At 47.9% G+C, this 27,009-nt stretch overlaps 1 protein-coding gene across 2 annotated transcripts in view; it reads left to right on the top strand.

The window, feature by feature from the left end:
- LOC307072576 (rho guanine nucleotide exchange factor TIAM1-like) overlaps positions 1-27,009 on the top strand; it is a 52,864-nt gene that overhangs the window by 19,843 nt on the left and 6,012 nt on the right. For both annotated transcript variants that reach the window (XM_079731922.1, XM_079731921.1), the window contains exons 2-18: positions 2,499-2,582; positions 2,961-3,900; positions 5,846-6,305; positions 7,159-7,331; positions 8,030-8,254; positions 9,727-9,912; positions 11,619-11,765; positions 12,637-12,711; positions 13,234-13,404; positions 14,257-14,361; positions 14,870-14,951; positions 15,698-15,784; positions 16,525-16,737; positions 17,400-17,500; positions 25,391-25,582; positions 26,417-26,485; positions 26,579-26,704. In XM_079731922.1, the coding sequence (XP_079588048.1) occupies positions 2,971-3,900; positions 5,846-6,305; positions 7,159-7,331; positions 8,030-8,254; positions 9,727-9,912; positions 11,619-11,765; positions 12,637-12,711; positions 13,234-13,404; positions 14,257-14,361; positions 14,870-14,951; positions 15,698-15,784; positions 16,525-16,737; positions 17,400-17,500; positions 25,391-25,582; positions 26,417-26,485; positions 26,579-26,704 (3,342 nt within the window). In that variant the 5' untranslated portion in view covers positions 2,499-2,582; positions 2,961-2,970. The remainder of the gene's footprint in view (positions 1-2,498; positions 2,583-2,960; positions 3,901-5,845; positions 6,306-7,158; positions 7,332-8,029; positions 8,255-9,726; positions 9,913-11,618; positions 11,766-12,636; positions 12,712-13,233; positions 13,405-14,256; positions 14,362-14,869; positions 14,952-15,697; positions 15,785-16,524; positions 16,738-17,399; positions 17,501-25,390; positions 25,583-26,416; positions 26,486-26,578; positions 26,705-27,009) is intronic.

The raw sequence follows: 27,009 nt of genomic DNA, 5'->3' as shown, positions 1-27,009 counted from the left end.
GCTCAGCCTTGTGTAAGCCTGCTGCTGTTAGCACGCGGTTAGCGCTTCTGTGAGTGTCCCTCATAGGAGTTCCACTCTTGAGGTTGTTACAATGCATCAGCATCACTGCGGCTTCCCCCTCCTGTTGGCATCTGTCCTGACTCTTCCTCTACCTCACTCCATCTCCCTCCATTCCCCCCTCTCCCTCCCTCTCTCTCACTCCATCTCCCTCCTCTCTCTCCATCTCTTCGTCTCCCTCCATCTCCCCGAGTCTCTCTCCATCTCTCTGTTTGCCTAACGGAGGATGGATGGAGACAGTGTGAGTCTGCAGTGTTGGTGGGTGGTGGTGGTGGTGAGTGGGTGGGTGTGGGACCCTACCAAACTCGGACGTCACTGAGATTATGCTGTGCTGTGCAGTACCTGGGGGGGGGGGGGGAGGAGAGAGAGAGAGAGAGAGAGAGAGAGAGAGAGAGAGAAACAAAACAAGATGAAGAGGAAGAGAGGGAGGAGGATGGTAAGTGTGAGTGAGAGAGGGAGGGAGACGCAGTGAAGCATAGAGCTGGCAACACATGAAGCAGAAGGACTTTAAGGGGAAAGAGGGATTGTGATAAAGATGGAGAGATGGGGATGGAGGAGAGATGTGGTGAGAGGGAGGGAGAGACGACGCAGTAATGGTTGAATGGAGGAGCGGGGAAAGGAGCGGGAGGTAGAAAGTGTGTGTGTGTGTGTGTGTGTGGGGGGGGGGGGGGGGGGGAGGAGAGATGCAAAGCAAGCGCACCAGACAGGAAAACGGGGTCAAGTCCAGTTTACGCAACGCCCCTCCTCGCAGTACGCTGCAGCACACGCCACAGTGGGCCGGGTCACACACACACACACACACACACACACACACACACACACACACACACACACACACACACACACACACACACACACACACACACACACACACACACACACACACACACACACACACACACACACCACCCCCCCCAGGGCTGTTGACCCAAAGGGACGTCTACAACAACACAGCTGTGGGCTGAATCTTCCGGTTGTAAACCAACCCAAACCTCTAGCCCACTTACCAGCACCTCCAGGCTCCACCAGCCCTAGGGTTGGTACATCCAGTCCTTACCGGCCCATATGTCAGACATATCCCCCACTCCACACCCCAGGGGGGCCACTCCAGGGAGTACCCCCTTATTATTGGAACTTATTCACCTGAGGTGTTTAGTCCTGTCCTCAACCACAACACACCCAATACATTTCTTAACAATCTCAACATTATACCTTAAATTAAGGGCCTCTGACCTGATACCCAAACATAACCACATAATAGCTAAGCTTCACTATCTCTTACCTAAACCATTTCTAACTGAATTCCCAAATTGAGCCATCCTAGCCGTCGTTATCGAACCCACCGTCCATCCCTTCTGTGTGTTCCACAATGTTTCATGGTAAAGATTAACGCCAAATGCTGCAATGTTGAACCACAGATGCAAGAGAAGAATCCTGGGAACAGCATGTACATTAACTGATTATGCAACACTAACAGACCAACCCCAATCCCTAGGGCCACTGGGGGAGCCCCCGCCGGGAATAACGCACTCGCTCACCATGACAGTTGGCAGACAGCCCTGCATGCGATCGAAGTCAATTGGACCGTAATAACTAATAAGTAGTAACTAATAATTGTGGGTCTCTTTGGTCCTGAGGGCCTCAATCAACCCGTGTGTTGGCCCCTGGTTTCCGGAGCCCCAGGGCTGGTGCACGGGGTCTGTCTGTCTTCCCCTTGCGGACAACAACAGCAGCGGTCCCCTGCGTGGGACCCTGTGATGTTTTCCTCTGCTCTGCATAGCTGGTGCTCACTCATGCTTCAAGTCCTCTTGTCACTGTAGTTTCTGTCACACAGTCCTCTCCGGTGCCCTCCCGCCCTCCCCTCGCTTCCTCCGCCGTTCCCCGCTGAATATTGAGAGGGGGGCACGGTACACCGTCTCTCCTCTCTGCTGAGGGGAGTGGGGAGTGTCATGTGATGCAGAGAAGCCCCGCGCAGAGGATGGCGGTAAAGCGTTTGGTTAGTGTAGGCGGGCTGTGGATATAGAGCTCAGGGGTCGTTCAGGAGAACCACAGGGACCTTCCTCCTCATCTCTTCTGGCACGTTGCTGGGAATGATCCTGGGTCATGCATTTATTATTGACTGCTTTATCTGCCCTCAGTGGATGGGCTTATTTTTGTCTGTATGAGCCAAACTAGCAATCTGAATCTCATGCGCATCTCATCGCAGCCCATGCTGTTGTTCTAGTTGACAGGATGTACCCATCGACCAGCTGTGGTTGACTGTGTCCGTAATGGTCTGTGATTGATTTGAATTGTATAACCCAGTGGCATTCATGACTGCTACCCTTTTGTTTTGTGTCACAATTACAGATTTGGTTCATGATATTGTGTTCAGTGTGACTTCAATGTAACTGCTGTTCAACCTTAACTTCATCCTTCTCTCCTTCTTTCTCTTTTCCTAGAGTTCCGTAGGCTTGCCCAGAGAACCAACTGCTTGAAGATCCAGTTTCATTCAAAATGCCTCAAACATCAGTGACATCAAACGGGTAAACATAGTGCTTTCAATCTTTTGAAGGGATTGTCTGTTGAATGCTGACTGAATGCTGATTAAGATTCCAATTCAGAGTGCTTTGGGATATACCCCTGGGGGAAATAGTCGAAAGCGCCTTTCTCCAAGACGGAGAAATAATAATAATAATAATGGGGTGTATAAATAAAATGAGTGCAAAATAGGAAAAGACTAACGCAATATAATATTGATGTATAAAAATGATTATATCGTATATATAAATATATATTTTATATGTCTACATGAAAAAAGTTCAGTAAATAACAAATGTATTTGTATGTAGGATTAAATATCATTACATACACAAAAAATAAGTTGTGATTGAAAGTGTCCCTTCTCTTTCTTTCCATCAAAGACTTTGAATCATGGGCAACGTGGAGAGCCAGAACGGGGACTATGCCCTTTATGGCACCGAGCGCGGCCCCTTGTCCCGCAAGCACATGTCCCGCTCCCTGCGCGTCTCCAACAAGCAGTCCCGGCGCTCCCGCCACGCCCTGTCGGGGAAGATGGAGCACCGGAACTCAGAAACCAGCACGCGTTCCAGCAGCACCCCCAGCATCCCCCAGTCTCTGGCCGACAACGGCCTGGAGCCCTTCAACGAGACGGACGTGCTGCCCCACTTCGGCAGCCCCATATGGGTGGACCGCGTGGCCATGAACCTGCGGCCCGTGTCCTTCCACAACGACCTGGTCAACCCCTCGGTGCGCCTGGTCGGCACGCGCTCCCCCTCGCCGCAGGGCCCCGCCGCCCGGGGGGGACGGGAGGGCACCTACCTCCAGAAGACCAGCGACGGCTCCACTGCCGCCGCCGGCGGCGACACGCTCGGTAGGAGAGAGAAGAAGAGGTCCAAGTCGGCGGACATGTGGCGCGAGGACAGCCTGGAGCTGTCGCTGTCCGACATCAGCCAGGACCACCTGACCAGCACCGAGGAGATCATCGACGCGGCCAACCAGAGGGAGGACTACACCGACTGCGACGACCAATCGCAGAGCAGCCCTCTCGGCGACAATGGCGGCGGCGGTGAAAGAGCCAACTCGCTGGACCAGCTGTACAGCCCCAAGAGTACCGGCGCCGGCGTGCGACGGCGCGCGTCACGCGGGCGCTACACCGCGCGGGATGGCAGCGGCGGATGCGACGAAGACAAGATGGTTTCCACACCCGAGGAGGAGGGGGGGAGCGGGTACGGGGCGTACACGTTGCCGTGCCGACGGTCCCACTGCCTGTCGGAGGGGCTGCGGTCCAACCAGGCCACCAGGAACACCTCCATGCACGGCAGGAGGGCGCAGACCATCCAGGTGAGGGACACACCTGAGACCCATCGAGGGGCGTGTCACGCTGCAGGTTGGGGCTTGAGCAGGAGAGGGAGGAGGCGGACAGTGGGCAATTAATGAGAAAATAAATTAGATTTATAAATTCGATACAAATTTATATATTTTATGGATATACCCTTCTAGGTAGGGTTAGGTCAGGTAGGTTTGTATCAGCAATCAATTTGAATGAATGTGTCATTAAGCAGAAGCTTTTCTCCAAAGAGACTTGCAAGTGAATCTGAGAACGATCAAAATTGGAGTAGCTACAAAAAAAGGAACAGTGCTACTTCAAAAAAAACAACAGGAAAAATTGCAGCATGCACATAGGAATAAGAAACTCACGGGGAGTTATTTGTTTGGTATTACTGGTTAAGAAGTAAGAACATCACAATACTTGTTTAAGCTACATAAAATCCGTTACAGGAACAGTATATAGATGTCTTGGTAACACAAACGATAGGCCTCGTTCAAGGAAACTCTGTTATAGGAACGTACGGTAAAGCAACTCCGGTTCCGTATATATAAATATTTTTATAAATGTAACAGAAAGGGCAGCTAGGGTCTGTCGGGGACGGTAAGCATTAGCTTGAGCATGTTTATGTATGTAGATTCACTTCCAGTTAGCAGGATATCCACAGGATATTATTGTTGACCTTCACGTCCCCCTTATAATTGGATATGGAATGTTGATTGTGTTTATCTTTTACTCTGTGACGCCACATGAACATTGTCCTTGGTTCTGAGAAGGTCACTTTTAAATTGAAATTTTGATTATTGTTGTCAGACCACTCTTATGAGTGAGTGCTGATTCCTATTGGCTAAGAGATACGACTGTTGGTCCCGGATGCACAAAGCATCCCAGTGCAGCCAGTCTTCCTCTTGAACACACTGCTATCTCTGAAGACAGCTATTTTCTCCGTCCTGTCGCTCCCCTGTCGTATTGTCACTGCTCTGCCCTGTTTCTCTGCTGCTGCCGCATTCACAGGCGAGATAATAACCTCCATAAACAGATTATGGAGAGGAGGGGAAACATGGCTGCTGCTGCCAGAGGGGGGAGGGGTGGGGGGTGGGGGGTGTGTGTGTGTGTGTGTGTGTGTGTGTGTGTGTGTGTGGGGAGAGGACAGGGGGTAGGGGAGGAGGTGTGGTAGGGGAGGAGAGAGACAGAGGGGAGACTGGAAAAAGGGGGTAGGGAGGGCAGGGCAGGGCAGGGGAGGGAGGAGGTAGTGCGGACACAGGGGAGTAGAGAGGGGGGGTTGGTTTTAAAGTCACTCCCCTGTTTGAAATGCCTCAACCTTTTGTTATGGTAATGAGGAGTGGAGGCCTGGAGAAGAGTGAGACAGTTAAAAAGAAAAGGGGGAGAAACGTTGTTGTCGGCGCTCCGTCCGTACACATGAATGGACTTCTGGAGCGCATAATTTTGTCACATGACTCTGGCGGGTTTGATGAAGTCTCCCCTTCATGTCCCTGGGAGCCCCTGGGTGTGTTGTGGAGTCCAGGGCCGACCCCGCGGAGGTCTCTCTCCGGCGCGGCAGCGGAACCTGGCCTTTTAAATCCCCAGTCCCAGCCAGCGTCTCCGGATTACACAGGCCTCTGGCGCTGCTGCTGCTGCGTCTGCTCTACTGTCGTCGCCACGGGGGTTCAGAGCATGTCTGCCTACCGGGTCCGGTGCCGTGCTGCCTGTCCTCAGAGGCTGGGCTGGCTCCCCTCTCCTGGGAGGGGAGAGTCCTGCTTGAGGGAACTCTAGACTCTAGCTGTTTTGTGTTGTTTACATGTACGTGGAGTCCTTTTACCGCTTCCAAACGAGGTGAGGTGAGGTGAAGCTGAGAACAATCCGAATGGGAAACGGCTACAAAAAAGGGAGGGATCTTATCTTTGCACGAGTTTGATCTCACCTGTCTCGTGGTTTTTGTCTTCCTTCCTGTGGCGGCAGGATGTGACGGCGGGCGACGGCAGCGAGTACGACGACAGCGGCATCGACGCGGTGACGGCGGCGGAGACGGAGCACCAGTCGCGGCGCTACAAGACCATGTCGGCCTCCTTCTCGCTGGGCTCGGCCGGCGGCCGCAGCGCCTTCGCCGGCAGCGACAGCGGCAGCAGCAGCGCCGGAGGGGGCGGGGGCGGCGCGCAACAGGGCGTGTACGAGAACTTCCGGCAGGAGCTGGAGATGAGCTCGTGCCAGACGGAGGAGGAGGCGGGCTCGGCGCTCAGCGGCGACGAGCACAGCGTGGCCAGCTCGGCCTACCAGTCGGACCCGCTGCTCACGGTCGCCCAGGGCACCGTGCGCAAGGCCGGCCGCCTCGCCGTCAAGAACTTCCTGGTGCACAAGAAGAACAAGAAGGTGGAGTCGGCCACCCGGCGCAAGTGGAAGAGCTACTGGGTCTGCCTCAAAGGTGAGGGCATGACCGCGCTATAACATAACTATCACACTATAACATTTACTTTATAACGTTACCATGATAACAAGTGGAAGATAAACTGGGTCTGCCTCAAAGGTGGGGACATGACCATGCTTTAACATGATAACGTGACCGTGATAACACTTTGTAACACTAACCTAATTACAAGAAGCTACTTGTAATTAGGTTAGTGTTACAAAGTTAGTGTTAACTCCTGTTATTTGAGGAAGGGCTACTTGGTCCTCCTCAAAGTTGTGGACATGACCATGCTGTAACATGATAACATGACCATGATAACACTTTGTATCACTAACCTTATTACAAGGAGATACTTGGTCTGCCTCAAAGGTGTGGACACAACAATACTAAAACATCATGACACTATCATACCATAACATTTACTTTACAACGTGATACCATATATACCATGATAACAAGTGGAAGATAAACTGTGTCTGCCTCGAATGTCTTGCCACATACTATAAAAATCATAACGCTATCATAACATTACAATGACAACAGACTATATTAATGTCACCATAGTAACGGACCATGTTAACATTACCATCATAACTTAACCATAACATAACATTCAATAATATTACCATAATAACCGGACCACCCGAACCATTCATCAACAACATGAACAATTCCGGTCAGTAAACCGGCCTCATAAAGGCTTAGGGGGGCTGCAGTGGAGCTGCAGTTCTTAAGACCAGCCACTGGAGAGCAGAATTGAGTCATTTAAATCAAAACAGGCAGATGGATATGTAATATATATATATTTCTCTATCTCGTTCTTCTACATCAAATCCTGTTTCTCATCGATTTTGTTTTGTTTTCCCAGGATGCACTCTGTTCTTCTATGAGACGGACGGTCGCTCGGGAATCGACCACAACAGTGCCCCGAAGCACGCCATCTGGGCGGAGAACAGCATTGTGCAGGCCGTCCCCGAACACCCTAAGAAGGACTTTGTGTTCTGCCTTAGCAACTCCCTGGGAGACGCCTTCCTCTTCCAGGTACAGGCGTGTAGGAACTGGGAAGTTAGTCAATGTCGTTGACTATAAAGAACCTTATTCCCGGACCTAACCCCAGAGAATCTTGAGTTGTATTTCCAAATATCCTTTTGCATACACAAGGGATTTGCTTAGGTGCTGAAATACAAAATATGAAAAGATGAAAACATATACTCTGCCCTATTTTGACTTTGACTTTTATTTTGGAGGTTAGATTGTTATATTTGCAGTCTGAGTTTACATATTATTTCCAAGACTCATTCTGTATATAGAGGGTATCAATTATGCTGTTCGCAGTTGATATGGCCATTAATACCTGCTAACGAATATAAAATTGTTCCGTCAAAACATGTATTTGAATTTGTTAAATTGAAAGTCACTATAACTTTCAAGAAGGGTGAGTCTATTTATGCCCAAGCAACTGAATAATTGACCACAAGAAAGTCTAATGAAATGGAAAAGCTGCTGTTTCTGCATGGTGAACCTTTTAACTGGCTGTTCCCGCATTCCTCGTCCTGTCTTGACCTCCATCACTCCCTCACCCTCCACCAACACCACTGTTTAACCTAGTGGTTCGCTAGTTTTGTGTATATAGCTTGTGTATATAGCTTTGTGTATATAGCTATCGTTTCCCTGAATTGTGTTTTCTTCCCATTCTTTGCGTGTCCTTCCTTAACCATACCTCCTCTTTAACCCTCCAGACGTCCAGCCAGACGGAGCTGGAGAACTGGATCACGGCGATCCACTCGGCCTGCGCCGCCGCCGTTGCCCGGCAACACCACCGCGAGGACACGGTGCGTCTTCTGCGCGCCGAGACCAAGAAGCTGGAGCAGAAGATGGACATGGACGAGAAGATGAAGAAGATGGGCGACATGCAGCTGTCGGCCGTCAGCGACACCAAGAAAAGGAAGACCATCCTGGAGCAGGTGGGAGTTTGGACAAAATCTCTTCCAACGTCTCTTCGAGGATACACTATTAACTATTTAGCAATTCAGCAAACTTTCAATTTTTGTTATACTTTATTTTTCTTAATTTATTCTTTATTTAGGTCTCAGAGACACATTTAGGGAGAACGTCATCTCCAATGGTGGCCGGATTGCAAACAGAAATGTAAACATAAAGCAAGTGTATAATTGTAAAACGTACAATTATACACAATCTCTGTCAACATGTTAATTTGACCTGTCCCATGTTGACCTGCTTTCAGCGGCAGGCAGGGGTTAGACATTTTGCTAAAGGTTGCCTATAGGTAGGCTGCTTACATGGTGTTCAAACCAATCAACATTAAGGCTGGGGGTCCACAAACACCCTAACCACCAGACTAAGCTGCCCCTAAACACATTCTACAAACAAAGGTAGCATTGTGTAGCGCTAAAGATGACGCAGGGTTAAGCACATGAACACCTGGGTCTACATGGTTCTCGGGGCCAGAGCGACAGACGGTGCTCAGCCATTTAGAAGACGACGATTATAAGTTTGGTTTTGAGCTGCACAGAGCACAAAAGGCTAAGGCTCTCAAAACGAGAGCGACTTTAAAGTTTGCCTATCAGACAGCCAGTAAAATCCCCTAAAGATGGCCGTGATTTTGGCACGGCCGGTTCGTCGCTAGGTTCGTCAGGCTTTGTGCGGCCCTCGGCTGTCAAAACAGTCCACCAAGTTGCATGCCAAACTTCCAATTCATAGCCAAAATATCTCCAATTGGCCTGAATGGGTCTGTTTACAGAAAAGCAGGGTTCAACCGGCCTTTGTCCCCCCGGGTTAGGTAGCGCCTGCTTGTAGCGGCCGGTCTCCTGGCAGTGTCAAGTTCCTCATTGTTCCTGGCTGAATGGGCCCGGTCCCACAGTCCCCTTCCAGCAGCACACCAGGCCCCCGGCTGCCAGAGGAATTCACGCTCCTCTGGGCTCCTTGACAGCGATTGCAGCACCTTCCAGCCACCCCGGTCCCTTGTCTCACTCTCAGGGACCTCCTCCAAAACACTGAGTGGGGCGAGAGGGGCTGGTGGTGGAATAATTTAGCTCTCACCCCGTCCATTAGACAACACGGACAGCCCTGGCTGGCTGTGGTGCTGAGCGTGTGGTGGAGAAGGGAAGCCTCCATCTTACCCAACTTAATTGGGCCGTTTGGAGAAGGAAAGAAGGTCCACCTTCTCTTTAACCTTCTGAACATGATTCTATTTCTTTTTTTTGGTCGCGCTACAAATACAAACCGACATTCGCTCTCTGTGGGTTTCGTGCTTTGGGGTCAAGTATCAGCCTGCGCTTATCTTGTTTACTGTTTGATCTTCTTCTGTTGGAAAGGAAGAACTTAAAGTTGTTAACATAACTTCCTACATCCTTCCTGCCGTCTGTCTCCTGCCAGAGTGATGACCTCCTCTCTTTTCGCTCCCTCTTCCCGGCAGATCTTCCTGTGGGAGCAGAACCTGGAGCAGTTCCATATGGACCTGTTCCGCTACCGCTGCTACCTGTCCAGCCTGCAGGGAGGGGAGCTTCCCAACCCCAAGAGGCTGCTGGCCTTCGCCTCCCGGCCCACCAAGCTGGCCATGGGACGCCTGGGCATCTTCTCTGTGTCCTCCTTCCACGTGCTGGTGAGTACCATCTACCATCCTCTCTCTCCTCCCGCCACTGGTTCTCCCTCGCTGCTGTCTTGCTATGTGCTGGTTGAGTTTGATTTAGTAGTGATGCGATGTGGTAACGTGGGTTCCTGCTTTGGATGAAATAACATTTATTGGCGCCCTAAAAGGAAAGTGTTCATTTGTTGCATATGTATTTAACGGTACCGCAGTAAAGGGTGGACACACGTTGACCATCACTTCCGTTCTGGTTTTTAGTTCCAGGTTTATTCGTCAGATGCGCATTAAAGCAGTAGTCATTATGGAAGATCTCTCCATAGTCTTGTTATGTGATCATTGGACTGTATGTTGTGCCAGGCATTAAACGGTCAAAATAAAACTGGTGAAGAATAAAATAAAAGAAGGAAGATATAATAAGATACATGATTTAAAATAGATTATATATTGCAAGAGAAGTAATACAAGAAGGCATGCGTTATGATTCATTTTACAAAGTTTTCGTCTTCGCAATTGGAATTGAATAGAGTTGATTGATGTTATATAGTTTAAGGTCAGAGATTGATTTATTTCTTTACTGTACTTTATTTCTTTACTTGCTGAACCCAAATGATTCGTGGTAGAACTCGACCCTCTCAAACTGCAGCTTCAGTGTTACATTTAGTCTTGCTTCCAACATCTTCCTCAAGATCTCTCCTGGCTGGGTGAGCGATTTCACAAGCCAGAAAGCAAATTGAATAAGTATTTTCCCCCCTGTCTTACAGCTTGGCCCCAAAGTGGTCGTCACCTCCTGTGTTGTGTTGCATTGTTAGCTTTGTGTGGTTAGCTCCCTCGCTAGCGCTGAGGTGTGTGCCGATGTTTGGAGATTAAAGTGGCTGAACATGGCTAGCGTGGGCGGTTCTGGACGAGGAGAATGGCTTGTTTGATTTATATTTCTTGTTCGTATCGCGGTGTGGGCTGAACACTTTGCTTCTTCTCCTCTCGACACCTACACAGTGTTCACTGCGCAGCACTATGAACTCTGCTCCCTCATTGGAGGAATGAACGCCAAGATGGCAAGGCAGAACACGCTACAGAAGAGGAGGGAAAATACATCAGATCTGTCCCTCTCTGTCGCCGTGTATACTCTCAGTCTTCTCCTTTCCCTCAGTATCCTCTTCATGCAAGACATTGGTTTATTCAGAAACAGAATCTGCTAATTATTATTGTATAAAATGTTTGATGTAATTAAGCAATATGAGTTTGTTTTGTTTTATTTTGGTTCACTGACTGAAAATAAGAGTTTTTTGGTCCTCTTATAATATAGTTTACATTGACTGTAGTTTGCTATAAAGCAAGCCCAAATGAAGACCTCCACTATGTAGACGATTCAATATCTTCACTATTCACAGTCAATATCTTATTTCTGTCAAATCGGTTCGAAAGCTTGGCTTTCACACGTTGAATGTACTGTCAATTTTCTGGATGAAGACAAACTGGAGGCTTCACAATCTTCCTAAAATCTGAAAAAAAAAATAGTTCAGTGTTCCTCAAGCTTGCCAGCAGTGTGCAATCCTTCTGTGTTTAAATCTACCTCAAATATTATCCATTTTTTAAATTGCTTTTACAAACAAATTGCATTCCATCTGCTGTTTCTCTTGTGCAGCACGGTACTGGAGTTTTTCGCAGTGCCGTATAAATGAAGTTTGCCAGATTGACTGAGCCCTTTCCCCACTGTCTCCCAGGTGGCGGCCCGAAGTGAGTGTGGCGTGCGGAGGCGGGCCCAGGCCGCGTCGCGCTCAACCAGCAAACGGAAGAGTCGCTTCTCCTCTCTTTGGGGTCTGGACACCACCTCCAAGAAGAAGACTAAGGCCCACCCCAGCATCGACCAGGTCAGCTCCCACCTAGTAGAGCACACTAGTACCTCGCCCCTGTTTCTGAAAAACAGGTGACAAATGCATCTGCATATAGATGGCCTACCTTGTAGGCCATAGGTCTGGCAGTAGGCCCAGTATTTAGCTCAGCTTATCTGGGTAGTCGGCCATGCTTGTTCGATTTACATTGTAAATCAGGAGATTGTGCTGGATGTCAGTCAACAGGAAGGATGCTGGTTAGATTCCTGGCCTCTCCTGGCTCAGGGTTTAGGTGTCCATGAGCAAGACCACTAACCCACCCCTACTCCGGATGAGCTGGCTGTTCCCTTGCATACTTTACCCTGTCGACGGAGCATGAATGGATGTAGTAATGGGTGTATGAATAGGTGTATTAATTGGTATGAATGTGAGGCACTGATTATAAAGCACTTGAGTGGCCAGAGGTCAGAAGAGCTATTTAAAGTCCTTTCACAACTCCAGTTGGGCTCGTTGTCTCCCCCTGCAGGGCTGATGGGGTCATGGCGTGAATGTGTGTTTAGCTTGGGTAAAATTAGGTTTACATGTGCATGACTCATCATCTAAATCCAAAGCATACAACTGCGATTTTACTTCTTAATTAGATAACGGTAATAATGAGCAGGTATGGGCATCCTGCTCATGTATGAATACTGGTAGGAAATTTAATTATTTATTCAACTTTTACGTTGTGCAGTAAAAGACATATTCTTGCAGCTTCTCCAATTTTGATCACATGCCCTGATTGTTGTTAGACTCACTTGTAAGCCTCTAGAGGGAAGGCGTCTGCTAAGCGACGGAGTGTAAGATCTAAGAATGTCTCTTGTCGGTTTCATCGTCTCTATTTTAAAGCGCTCTCTCTCCTGCTCTTCAGGTTTTCGCCGACGGCCAGGAGGTGGTGAGGAAGCCTGGGGACGGAGTGTACTCGGATCCTGCCAAGGAATCCACGGTAAGGGGGTGGTGTCGGGCAACAGGCCTGGGTGTCTGCCACCGGCCAGTAGCCAGTAGCCATGCAGGCAGGCGGGCGGGTAAGCAGGCAGCTGGGTGTGGCAGTAGGTCACCTGCCCCCCTCTCAGAGCTGGAACCGTCCCAGCTTTATGTTCTGGCGCCCGCTCAACCCGTTAAAGACCCAGAGATCCTTCCTGTGTGAGACACAGCGGGGAGGCCACTGTTGCTGACACTTTTCTGGAAGGCTTTTTATAGTGCGTTGCACATTACTAAACTTCGTTTTTTTGTTTTATCAAACTAATAATCTACGGGGATCTGGGGGATGTGATCCAAAAAATCGATTGGTTTCCTACAAACAGGGAGCATATCCTGCCTAATAAACCCAACTAGCAGGAGTATACGACTTATCATTGTAGTGATAGTATTCCTAAACATGTGCCGTTCAAATATTGTGAGTGTCAAGTGTCGAGTCGACCCGAGTAGTGGGATTGTTTTGTGGAATATCTTTGGGTCTGCTCAACAGAGGAGCGAGGAGGGTGGTGTTAGGAGCCTCCCACGACCCAGCACCGACGGGGAGATCTGGGTCCCTGACCACCTCACCCCCTCCTGGGTGTGTCTGCCCAACGACCAGCCAGTCCTCACCACCATCCAGCCGGGGGAGTCGGCCCTCTGCGCCCTGGAAGCCATCTGCAAGGTACCGCAGCTCATTGATATGAATAAGTCATGAAGGATCTCACATTACCTCCCGCTATAGCCCGTTTTTAATATGGAAGACTGGCTATTGTCTTAAACAATAATAATGATTTGCATTTATATGGTGCGTTTCAAGAGGCCCACGGCTTTTAATATAGTGTGTGTATGTGGTTGTGTGTTTGTGCTTATATGCAAATTACACTGGGGAACTGCATGTATGCACTCATCATATTGCTAAGTACTCTGGAAGAAAGTGTCCACCAAATGTAACAAACTTTAACACTTTCAAACTTCATGCCTTCTTGAAGATGGCATGTTACCTGAGCAGTTTCTAATGTAGAAACCAAAGGGTGAAGAGCTTTCGTAGAGTCATTTGTACTTGTTGAGTCCGGTGCGAGTCTTGTCCACACCCACCTGAGGGTGTTGGGTCTGGGGTCAGAAGGCTGCAGACTGTAGCTGTGATTTAAAGGCTTTTAATGCGCCTAGCAGATGGCCTGACAGAGCGTGACATTGTGTTTGGGCAGGCGTCCCCTCTCTCTCGTCGCAACCGACAATAGCTGTTAAAACTGCCGCCATAAAAAATAATGATAATAAAAAAAAAAAAACATTTTAAAGACAGTACTTTTGAAAACGGGTCGGAATATGACCATAAATCTCCCTGACCTTAACAACGCTTCGTTAGCGGTTTCTCGTAGTGCGACAACCTTTCTTAAGTGCAGCATAGACATCTACTTGGTCGCCAGCAAAACGCCCCAACGGAACCCAAAGATGTTTGCGATGTGTAAAGGATGAAAGGTGTTGATATCCAGAAACACTCTTAAAATGTTTTAATTGGTTGTCTTTATGTCCCTAGGCTCACCAGTTGGACTCCACCAAACACTACTTAAGACTTAAGTTCCTCATTGAAAACCAAGTGCAATTCTACATCCCCAAACCAGAGGAGGATGTATGTGATCTGGTAAGACTCTTTGATATCTCTCTCACTCTCACTCTCTCATGCTCACTCTCAATCACTCACTCTCCCAAATATGCATAGACACATCCCTGCTCATTTAAACATACAGTACATAGACACGTATCTATGTATTTGAACATGAATTTCATCCTCTTTTGAACCTGGATAACATTCAAGGGCTGTCCTTCTGTCCGTATGTCTGTCTGTCTGTCTGTCTGTCTGTCTGTCTGGGTGGTTCTGTGGCTCAACCCACTAGCGCTCCATATTGCAGTGCCGGTTGTTGTGGGAAACTAATACACTTGTCATGTCTTGTGGATTATTCTCCCTCATTACCTCAGACACATTAGGCTCTCTACCCTGCTTGGAGAGCGTGCCCGCGCTGTAGGTTCAGCTGTTAGAGAGCGAAATAGATTAATCTCACTGCCGTCGGAAACCTGCCCACTAACTTCCCACCACTCTCCAGTGGAAGCACATTTATATAACGATTTTATTTTGGTACCTTCCTTCACAGCTTTACAAGGAAATCGAGATCTGCTCCAAGATAACCAAGGTCATCCGCTTTGACCGCGATGAGTCCTGCATGATTGGCTATGGTAAGGCCTGCTGTTGTGATGAAGCCTGGTGTGTCCTGCTAATGTATTGATTATCATGCTGTTTCAGCATTAAGCGATGACCTGTGGCCTGTTTTATCCTGGGCTCGTTGTCCTTAGTATTTCTGTTCTATGCTGTGACTAGTTTGATATAACTCATTGTTCATCATGGCTCTGTCTCGCTCTCACATGTCTCTATCTCCCTGCTCTATCCTTCTTGCTCTCTTCCTCCCTCTCTGTGTTTGCTCTCTGTGTTTCTGTTTTTTTTTTATCTCCATCTGTCTGTTCCTTCGTTCTCTGTGTGTGTTCTGTCCCTTCCTCTCGCACTTGTTCTAGCTCTCTTTCTCTAACTCCATTTCTCTCTCTCTCTCTCTCTCTTTCTCTAACTCCATCTCTCTCTCTCTCTCTCTCTCTCTCTCTCTCTCTCTCTCTCTCTCTCTCTCTCTCTCTCTCTCTCTCTCTCTCTCTCTCTCTCTCTCTCTCTCTCTCTCTCTCTCTCTCTCTCTCTCTCTCTCTCTCCCTCCATGTCCCTCTGTCAGTCTGTGTGTTTCTTGCTCCCCCTCCGTGTCCCTCTCTCTCTGTGTCTGTCTCGCTTTCTCCTTCAAATATTTGGGCTTCATTAGAAGGACATGGATAAAATATGCATTACTCCTCGCCTGTGTATTTCAATTTTGAACATTACAATACATGCATGAATACTAATGACAATAATAAAGTTTCTCTTTCTCCCTTTACCATCTCCCCCCCAGGTTTCTCCATCTCTGTGGTGGAGGAGGACGGGGTCCAGCAGCTCTACATCACAGACGTGAAAGCCGGGGGTCTCGCCTTCGCAAAAGGTTTGTTACCTTCATCTTTTTCATCCTCACCTCACAATATCAGCGTTTCATCATGACCTCTTCATGACCGGTCAGCCTGTCCATCCTGACATGGAGACCGGTGTAGAGAAGAGAGGAGATTAAAACCTGTACACCCGAGATGTTTAGGACTGATTGAAAATTATAACTTCACATCACCTGATGGTGAGATTGCACATTAGGATTATGATCTTGGTGATTACGGATGAAAGACTGAGTTTGATTATGGAGGCGCTTTAGAACATTTTAATATCCTCGTTTGACTAATTGTACCGATGATTAAAAACGTTGCTTTTAATTTGTAAGCCAAATCACAATGCCAACGAAGTACTATCAGACTTTAAGAAAAGCTTGAGTAGAGCCAACGAACAAAAGCTCATAATTTTCAAGAATTCTTCTATTTCAATTCTATAAAAAGACCCTGCCGGGTTAGGGTATTTTATGGACCCCAAAAAAAAGAAAATTAATACGGTACTTAAATTGCCGTTCTACTGCAAAAACCCTAATCATTTCAGATACAACATATGGTAGGTGAATAATAGACAGACCCCACATGAATAGGCTACAGTTTCGCTTTAAAGATTGGATGTGTGTCATGAGTCAAAACAAACTGTCCCCCACACGTACTAGACCTGATCCATCTTCACCCCGCGCTTTTCCTCCACTCTGACTCAACCCGCTAGCACTGCTCAATGCATTACGATCAACCCTTCTCCTCACAGGTCTGAACGCTGGAGATGAGATCCTGCAGCTGAACGGGAAGGACTCCCACAGCCTCAACTTCTCGGACATGAAGGCGGCGTTCACCCAGGCGTCCCTGAGTCTGACGGTAAACACGCTGCCCGCCACCGACCGCCGGCAGCTCTGCTACCTCCCTCCCCGGCGCTCCGACGCAGAGGACGACCTCTACACCGACATCTTCTCCCAGAGCCAAGGTCAGGGGTCATCCCAACGTTTACATTTTGATGATTCTTTTACCCAAAGGGACTTCATGACAATTTGGCTGAGAACAATGAAAGCAATACAAGCACAATTGGAGTAGGTACTCCAACGCACAAGTGATGCACTGCCTAGTTCAAGAGAATGCTGAGTAGAAATAGGAATCAGTTGAAAACACCTGGAGAGAGTTCAGAGTAACACTTAGAAATCAGTTGATAACAACATGAGAGAGTGCAGAGCAGCCATAGGAATTGGTTTATAACGACTGGAGAGAGTTCAGAGTAGCCTTAGGAATCAGTTTAAAACAACTGGAGAGACTTCAGAGTAGCACTTAGGAATCAGTTTATTACCACTGGAGGGAGTGCAGAGTAGCCATGAGAATCAGTTTAAAACAACTGACGAGAGTGTAGAGTAGCTTTAGGAATCAGTTGAAAACAACCGGAGAGAGTGCAGAGTAACCGTAGGAATCCGTTTTTATAGTAACGGTAATGTAATAAAAAAAGTGAATGCGGGGAGCATGGGTGAGAGTGTGGTATTTGAGGTGAACATGGGTGGAAGTGGACATGGTTGGAGGTGTGGAGATAAACGTATTTTGAGGGGTATGTGGGTAGAAGGTGAACAATGGTGGAGGTGTCTCATTATTATGTTGCCCCAACAGAGGAGATCCTGGACGACGGGGTCGGGCTCTACCTGGAGAGCTCAGGAGACAGCTTGGACGAAGACCTCCACATCTACAGCGACACGGACCAATACAGAAAGGTAAGGACGCTATCTGCACCGTGGGTTTGCTATGTTTAGGTTTTACTATCGTTTCAGAAGTTACTTTTATCCAAAGTGACTTGCCCAGTGGATTTTTAAGGGACATTCAGAAACGGAATAAGAGCTTTTTTTTTTACTTACACAATCAAGGATTTGTTATTTGAGCAATTATAAAAAAGCACAAAATAAACTACTACAAAAGGCAACTATAAATGGATGTTAACTAAAGAATCAAAAATAAGTCTGAATAACAGCATGTTTTGGTCAGTCCTTTTATAGCTTATTTCAAACCCAGTTCACATTTTATTATCCATCATTAATGAGCAGGTAGGGTTAATCTAAACTGCCTATCCCAGGTTTGGCTGTGAACATTGGGTATTGTACCCAGAACATTTGGCGGGGAATCAAACTCCCTAAACTGCAGACTACTTTGCCCATTTTGCATGTGGGAAAAGTCCTCCTTGTGTCTTCAATACAATCAGCTGTGTGGATTTCCACTGCCTAATGTACACCTGACGTTGTTGTTGTTGTAGTAGGTGTTCTGTGCATGGTTGTTTAGTGAGTATGTACGTAGATTTTTACTGCTCAAGCCAACAAGCCAGTTTAAGCTGAAATGCATTAGCATCTTGTTTACACTCAATCTTTCAACCATTTTAATGAATGAATTGCAATTAGCACGTTGATGTGGAGGAGTTCGTTTTTCATAGCTTTAATTTCCTTCTTTCAATCCTGTTTCTTTTTGTCTTCCACTGGCCTACTTTATGCTAATGCACAAGTGGGTGAGAGAGTCTGTGCATTTCAAACAAGCCGTGGAACAAACAGATTAATATGGAGACAAGACAAATGGTTTGCTCCGATGTGAAACACTCCGAGGTGGATCTCTGATTAGGCCTGCATTCTAATGACTTCATTAGGTTGGCCAGGCTCATCTGAATTGGAACCAAAACAACCTTCTTTATTAGCTGATGGGGATCAATGGAGGCACCAGATAATGGAGAGAATCTGCTCTCTCTTGGGGACAGACTTCACGTCCACTTCTGCGATTAGACTGTTAGGGCTTGATTTGTATGGATTCTGAAAAATTGCTGGGTCATAATTTGGTGTGAGTCAGATATTGTCAGGCAATGCATATAACTATGCCACCTTTTTGTTATTGTCAACATTCTCAACATCATTTCTCTCCGTGAGAGCACTTTCCGCTGTGCGAATGACATTAAAACAGCGTACAAACATCCATCTACATATTGCATTCATGTTGCATCGGAAACCGTTGATGTGCTTGATCAAAGAGCAGATGAGAGTGTTTTCATCTGAAAGGTTGGACTAACAGTTTTCTAATGTGGCCAGCGTTGATCAGCAGGTTTTGGCATGGAGGTGTTTTTAATGCTGGGTTGATTATTCAGCTTTCTCCAGCGTGTATCCTTGGAGGTGCTCAGTGCGGGCTTTGGTGTGTTGCTTTTTGGTTTAATTGTATTCAACTGAATGCTGTTTGAACGCTGCCTACACCTCCGGTTTTCTTGGTACGTCTGATGGCAGAATGCAGAGCAGGAAGCTAAATGTAACGGCCGTCGAGAACTCGAGAGATGCACTCCATGCTCTCCTCCTCCTCCCCTTCATTCTTCCCCCCCTCATTCTTCTCCTCATCCTCATTGTTCTCCTCAACCTCATTCTTCTCCTCATTCTTCTCCTCCTCATTCTTCTACTCATCCTCATTCTTCTACTCATCCTCATTCTTCTCCTCCTCCTCATTCTTCTCCTCATTCTTCTCCTCATTCTTCTCCTCCTCCTCATTCTTCTTCTCCTCCTCATTCTCCTCCTCATTCCCCTCCTCCTCCCTCCTTATTCTTCTCCTCCTACAAACATTTGAACACTGTGTGGCCGGTGTTTATGTTCAGCAGTCCCTATGGATCCCGACGCCCACCTCTCAGCTCGCTCAGACTATATTTATCCGCTGTATGGAAAAGAGCTTTATATTTTTAGAAATTTACATCCTCCTCCTCTTGCATTAACAACATTGTTATGTCCACTTTGTGGTGTTCAAGTTGCTGTGTTCCCGTTGGGCTTTTTCACGATGTAGTGTAGTTGTGGGGCTGTGTTTTCCTGCCTTCGTATTGGGGGTGTTTCAAGACAACGGACTGATGGGGATGTGCGTCCTGGCCCAGATATGGAGAGCCAGCTGTCTGCTCGCAGCCCACATCTCTCCTCTGCTCCTCCTGGCAAATCTGCATTTGTATTCTGCTGCAGCTAGCCCACCCTCTCCTCCTCCACCACAACCTTGAGGAGGAGATCCTGGTGCTCTGCTGGAGCCCCCCCCTTCCACGCCCTACTCCATCCATCCCCCTCCTCACCCCACGCTCCTCCAACTAGGGCCCCCCTCTCCTCACTCGCTACCCCTCCCTTCCTCCCCCCTCTGCTCCCACCTCACCCCCGCAATATCCTCCCACCTCACCCCTCTCCTCCTCCCTTCTCACCCTTCCCCAACACTCTCCTCCCTCCTCACCATTTCCCTCCTCCCTCCTCACCACCACACTTTGTTCCCTCTTCTCCTCCCTCCTCGCTCCCCCACTTTCCCCCTTCCTCACTCCCACACTCTACACCCTCCCCATCCCTCCTCTCCTCTCCCTTCCTCGCCCCCACACTCTCCCCCTTCCTCGCCCCCACACTCTACACCCTCCCCATCCCCACACCCTCCTCGCCCCCCACTCTCCCCCTTCCTCGCCCCCACACTCTATACCCTCCCCATCCCTCATCCCTCCTCGCCCCCACACTCTCCTGCCTCCTCACTCAGACACTCTCCACCCTCCTCATCCCTCCTCGCCCCCACACTCTCCTGCCTCCTCACTCCAACCCTCTCCTCCCTCCCCAGCCCTCCACTCCTACACATAACAATAATGGATTGTCATGGCTCTTTCACAAGGCTGCAATAGTTGACCAGAACTCACATGAAGTGTGTTATGCGTGTGCAGTATGACAGTTGTGGACCCCAGGAAGATTAGCTGATTGCCATGGCTTCAGCTAATGGGGATCCTTTAAATAAACACACAGACACACACACTCACACAGAGACGGAGAGAAACCGAAAGAGATGGAAAGAACCTTTTATGAAGAGGGAAGATTAATTTCTTAAACGAGGGAGTGGGTGGACATTTATTAACCGAGGGCGGGAGACGTACAGGGGTGAATATGTGGGGGTGGGGGTTGAGCCAGGGACAGTGAGAGTGATATAAAGAGAATGCGCGATAGATGGAGAGGAGCCGCGGACAGGCAGAGCTATATTTAAAGAGTGAGAGGGTGAGAAAGAGAGTGGGGTAAAAAATTAGAGAGACCATGGGCTGCCGGGTATTACACAAGATTTTTAAGGAGGGAGGGAGTGGGAGAGAGAGAGAGAGAGAGAGAGAGTGAATAGAGAGGGCAAGGGCACGGTATGGGCAGCCAACTACAGAGGAGTGAGAGGGGAGCGAGATGGAGCGCGGGGGGGGGGGGGGGGGGGGGGGGGCGGTGTAGCAAGGCTGTAAGTGCTGAGGAGGAGGCAGAGGAGGAGCAGGCGGTTTCACTCGGCGCTGGTACTTCATCCTGGCTGCTTACTGCACCTCCTGTCCCACCCGAGGGACACGTTAGACAGAGGAGGAGGAGGAGGAGGAGTTGCTCACTCGCTTCAGTACTGAAGCCCCCCGCTCTCTCTCGCCCTCGCTCTCTCTCTCTCACTTTCTCTCGCTCTCGCTCTCTCTCTCTCTCTCTCCCTCAACCTTTGTGTGGCCATGTCCGCCCTGAAGAGGAGCAGACACAGCAAGCGCTCCTCAGACTCCATCTATGACATGCTTCACCTGGTGAGAAACCGCTTTACTTTTGTCTCGCCATCACTCTATCCCTGTTACTCTATCACTTTCTCTGCATTAGCCACTCTCCATCCCTCTCAGACATTCACTCTCTCACCACCCCTCTCCCTCATCGTGCGGTCGGTTAGTTTTGTTGTCTGCTGCGTTGCTCGATGCGGTACCCTCGTGCCGAGGGAGTTTGACTCTGAAGCTGGGCGCTTGTTTTTCAGAGGGTGGCTGTGGTGTGTCCTTGATTCATCGTTTCTAGAAATGCATTGGACTGAGACGTGGTGGGTTTCGAAGGTTGGAAGTGTGTATTGTGTTCTTTGGTACAATTTCTGTTTTAGGGTAATAACCCGATCGCTCCCTCTCGCTGTCTCTCTCTCTCTCTGTCCCTCTCGCTCTCTGTCTTTGCACTGAGTTCGCGCCTTCTCTCCTGGTTGCTGTGGCAACCAGGGGACGGCGGGAAGCTGTGAGTCACCCGTACAACGGTACAGCTAAGCTGTCCCGTGAAGCTGGAGGCACACGCTGTGTTATGGTCCTGGTGGTTTTTAAAGGTTGAATCATTCTTTTTGAATAATGAAAGCTGGCTACGTTACACTGGGGGGTTCTGTGCCACTGCTTTTATTGATGTATGGTCAGGGATTCTGAGCACAGTCTGCCAAGAAGTTGCCAAAAGTCACTATGTTGGGCTGGTGATTAGAATGTGGAGACGCTGTGTCGGGCAGATGAACATGAGTGCAAAGGCCATGATTAACTGAAGTGGATACCTTAGCAGCCAAGATGTGGAGGGCTGTCCATCATCCTGTCGGTTATTGGAGAGGGGCATGACACCTGTAACCTGTAACCATGCAGATGACTTAGAGACCCACGGTATAGGTATGGCAAGACTATTCGCCAAACCTTTACTAATGAATGCCATAGAACGAAACCTGGACGAAAGCCATTGCACGAAACTTGTGACCTATAACCATGCATATGAAGTTTCATATGCATGGAACAGAGGTATGGCAGGTATGGCATTGCTATTCGACACAGAAGTATAATTCAACCCTTTAAACACAAGCTGCAATCAAGGGGCTGGAGGGTTTTAACACTAAAGACTGCAGTTCTCTGGTCTCTGAGTTGGGACAAACTGTGCTGATAATTGACACGGTGGCGATCGCTAACTGTCACTTGGTTGTTATGCGTTCTTCTCAGCCCACGCTGTGATCAGCTGTGAACCTGTCACTTCTTCGGGAGGGAAGGAGGGAGGGAAAGTGGGAGTGAGTGAGGGAGGGACAGAGAGTTTTGGTTTTTCCCCATCACGATGGTGCGAGTTATAATCTCGCTGGTGTCTTCATTCCTCAAGGGGATAGAGCACAAGCTGTCTTTAATGTTTGCAATTTCGTTCCTGCCTAGAAATGTGTCCCAACTGCTTTTCTCTCTCCATTTCTCCCTTCTCTTCTCCCCTCACTCCATGTGATATTACTATGGCATTCATTAGCAGTGCTCTTTATTCAAGTCATTCTGACTATAAAGATTTCACTATGAGCTTTTGCGTAGCAATACGTGGGAATGAATAGTTGCTTTTGCTCTTTCTCTTATGGCATGTTTGGCATTTATATTGCCGTTATTTACTTGTTTTATCGCTATGCTGCATGGCAGTAATCGATTACACTCCCTAGTCGGTTACTAGGCCAACACAGAAACAAAATACCGAATACATTCCGTTGGCAAACAAATCACATGCATTCAATTTACCATGCAGTTACCGAGATAACCTGAACACACAGGAATTGTAAATAACATAATTTATTTTCCATATCCTTTTCTGCACCGATGCAAAGGCTAGTGTTTGTCATGTCAACATTAACATGGTGATTGCACATGTCACAGGAACGTGCAATGTATGTTTTGTAGTGGTTCGCGGTCACGTGTCTATGATGGGACCACTTGCTGTCTGGTCATCTGTCCCTGTGGAGAATTATGGGATGTGAGCGGACTTAATGTCAATGATTTCATTACTTTGATCGTCCCCAGTGGAACGAGCGACAGCCACAATGTGCGGCAATTAATATTCTAGTCATGTCTTTTCTATTACAATAGGCAAAGATTCTTTCTACTCTACTCTGCACTTGGGTGTGTTTTGGTATATTAACTATTTAGTCTTTGAAATAGGGGTTAGGGCATCTTCCAAAATGATACACACACAGACTGCAAACTAAGGGGTTTAAATCCTGAACCTTTCTGCTGGGAGTCAAACCCCCGAACCATCACTATGCTATCCTGACCTCGATGTTTTATGTAACGGGCATTTATTCCACATGACTCCCACCTTTTGGTGTATTTTAATACACCAAAATAATACAATAAAAAGACTCTAGAAGCCAAAAGCCAACAAACCAGGGCTGCTGTGTGTTTTTACCGCGCACCGGCAGCACCAATTACATAACTCGTCCTCCATTTCCAACCGATAAATCGACTCTCCCACGCCCAGATGAACACATTAATGTCCATATTAAGCCACCACACACACTGAGGAATATCACAGGGTTTATGTGGACGGTTTATGACAACCGTGTATCACGGTACGCATAACACTACTGCAGCCAGGAACAAGGATCTTCAATATTCTTTATTGATATCTCCCATAACGTTTTCTTCAGGGGGGGACCAGACAACTATATTATATAACTATGCAACTACTTTATTATAATCTCCCAAGTTGTTCTGCGTTGGCAAGCCTTCACAATATTCTCTACAATTATCTCCTCAAACGTCTCATCCAGTAACATTTTCTCTGGATAAGATCTCTCAAGACGCCTAGTCAGGCAGGAATGAGCAGTCTTCCTGATGAACTCCCAAGACATCTTTGGGTAAACAGATTTTGCAGACAGGCAGTTTGTTGTCCTTATAAAACTAATCTAATCTGAGATAAGGTCTCCCTCGGCTGTCCTTATCCCAGAAACGCCTTGGCTGATACCGCTCGATTCAACTCGATAGCCCGTCCTGTGATGTGACTCGGCCATCTGCAGTCAGCTCTCCCGCTCTCTTTCTGCCTCCCTGCTCCACAACGCCACAACAAACAACAAGATGAAATGTTGTTGGGGAATGGGGGGGCGGTGTGGAGGCTGTCAAGAACGGCATGTTCAGTTTTTTCTCTCTGTGATGCGTTCGCATTTCTGAAAGAGGGACTTGACCTTTTTTATCGTGTGGAGGAGAAGAGGTCCTGCTGTTCACCCTGAACAAAAGGTGTGTGTGTGTGTGTGTGTGTGTGTGTGTGTGTGCGCGTGTGCATGCGCGCGCGCGTGTCCGTCCACAATGATAGTGCAGAGAACATTCAAGACTGTTTCCTAGACAACCCCTACAGTGTATATTTATATGTGGTGGTGGAGGGGTGTGTTTTGGAGTAGGTTGTTGTGATTGTTGATCTCTTGAGGCGATGAATAATTGTACCTCTCCAGCTGTGGGCGAGGGAGAGATACGGTCTGAAAGTGACTCTTCACTTTCTTACAGTATCTCTTGTCTTCTCTAGATAAGGGTGAGACTCTAGAGATTTTATAACTAAATTCTATCCTCTCTATGTCTGTCTCACTCCCCCTTCCCTTCTCTGTTGGGTCTGGAGAGGGGATGGAAGTGATAAAAGAGAGGGCAAGGAGACAGACCGAAGAGGGGAGGAATGTAAGACAGGGAGGGAAAGAGGGAGGGGGAGACAAATTAAAGAGGGAAGGAAAAGGAGCAGAGATCGGATAAGAAGAGGGATAGGGGCAGAGGGGGAGCATGAATGAAGTAAGAAAGTGAGAGAAAGATATGGAGGGGGGAGTCAATGTTATGACAGACTGGAAATAGCTCCAATTAGTGCAAATTACTTTTTTAGATCTGTCTCTCCCTCCCTCTCTCGCTCTACTGCACCTTCAATGTGCTGTCATTCAGGAGCGTCGTCTTCAAGAGGTGCGCTGATGAGGAACAAAGTTGCCTGCTTTGTCATTGTCCTCCTTCTCATCTTCCTCTTCCTCCTTATAACTGGGTGTTAAGTAACCTTATATCTTCTCTTTCTCCCGTGTGTGTGTGTGTGTGTGCGCTCGTTGTGCAGAGCACGGAGCAGGTGGCCGCCTTCTGCCGCAGCCTCCATGACATGAGCAGTGCCGAGTGTGTGTCGTCGTGGGCGAGTCCGGACTCGCCCATCTCCCCGCCGGCCTCCGCCCCCCGTCTCCAGCTGTCGGACGCCGACAAGCTCCGCAAAGTGATCTGTGAGCTGGTGGGCACGGAGCGCACCTACGTCAAGGTGAGGCTCCACCTTTCAGAGGACCAGCTCTCACTGGCACCTTTCGTCCTCTGGAATGAGCGTGTGTGTTTCTTCATCCGAGTCTGTGTGTGGGTGTTGCGACAACCAGTTTTTTGTTGCTGTGTCTATGCTTCTGTGTGTTTCTTATTCTCTCTTTGTGGGTGTTTGTCTGTGTCGGTTTTGTATGTTTATTCATTTGTGTGTGTGTGTGTGTGTGTGTGTGTGTGTGTGTGTGTGTGTGGACGTGCGCTTGACCCATATAATGATGCCCATCTTGATCTGCCCTGGAAACTACAATCTCCAGTTCAGCCTAAAGCCTGTCTCCCCTGGGCAGAACAGGGCTTTAGGGCTTATTATGGGTTACAAACATGGTACGCTGTCAGTCAGCATCTCCTAATGATAGAGGACACTGTTGACGTGCAGCAGCCATGAATTAAACTTTCACACAGTGCAAGACCAACGCTACCGGTTGACAGATCAAAACCCAGGCATTCAATATTTACTGTGCAATTACATACAACCTGAATACACACCACTTGGAAATGTAATTGTACATTGGCATTGTTATAATTATTTCTATAGCAGCCTCCAAACACACAGGAAACTCAGAGTGCATTACATAGGCAGGAATCACATTTATTGACAATCCATCTAAAACAATAATTTAAAAGGGATTATGTAAGTATAAAATAATAAAAACACTGAGGCAAAAAGAAATATTCAACTGCTATTTTTTTTTGTACAAATCTCAACAAATGCAAATAGTCCAAGGCAATGTTTGCCAGGTGTTGACGTTGGCGACCCCCAATGACCGCAGGCCTCTTGTGTTTTCAGGATCTTAACTGTCTGATTGGTCGGTACCTGACCCCCCTGCAGAAAGAGAGCTTCCTCACCCAGGACGAGGTATGACACACACTTCCTTTTCATAGTTGGTAAAACCGCCAATCGCAGACATCCCGCCTCTCTGTTAAAGCATGTTGTCCCTCCCCTGTCCAGCTGGACGTGCTGTTTGGGAACCTCCATGAAATGGTGGAGTTCCAGGTAGAATTCCTCAAGACCCTGGAGGACGGAACACGACTGGTCCCGGACCTGGAGAAACTTGAGAGAGTGGACCAGTTCAAGGTACTCTTCTTTCAACACAGTGTTTCATCCATCCATACCGTCCAGTAAGAAGTTTACTGTTTGGTTTGGAAAGCACTTGAGTACCAGTCCACCAATATCGACGAAGTGAATTACTTTTCACCCTGAACCAAAACATCTGTGTTCTGGTCTTACTGTCCGGTAACTGAATTTGAAATCATTTAATCTGACCATTGAGCAACTTTTGAGAAGATGTAAGATTGCTACCGTTTGCTTTGCTATCTTTGCTACTAGCCAGTTTGAATACATAATAGGGAATAGAGACAGAGAATAAAAGTTATGCAAAA

This window comes from Pollachius pollachius (assembly GCF_949987615.1).
Source record: "Pollachius pollachius genome assembly, chromosome: 3".
Lineage (NCBI taxonomy): Eukaryota > Metazoa > Chordata > Actinopteri > Gadiformes > Gadidae > Pollachius > Pollachius pollachius.
The sequence above is the reverse complement of the archived record's forward strand: the minus strand, read 5'-3'. Positions and strand labels throughout refer to the sequence as shown.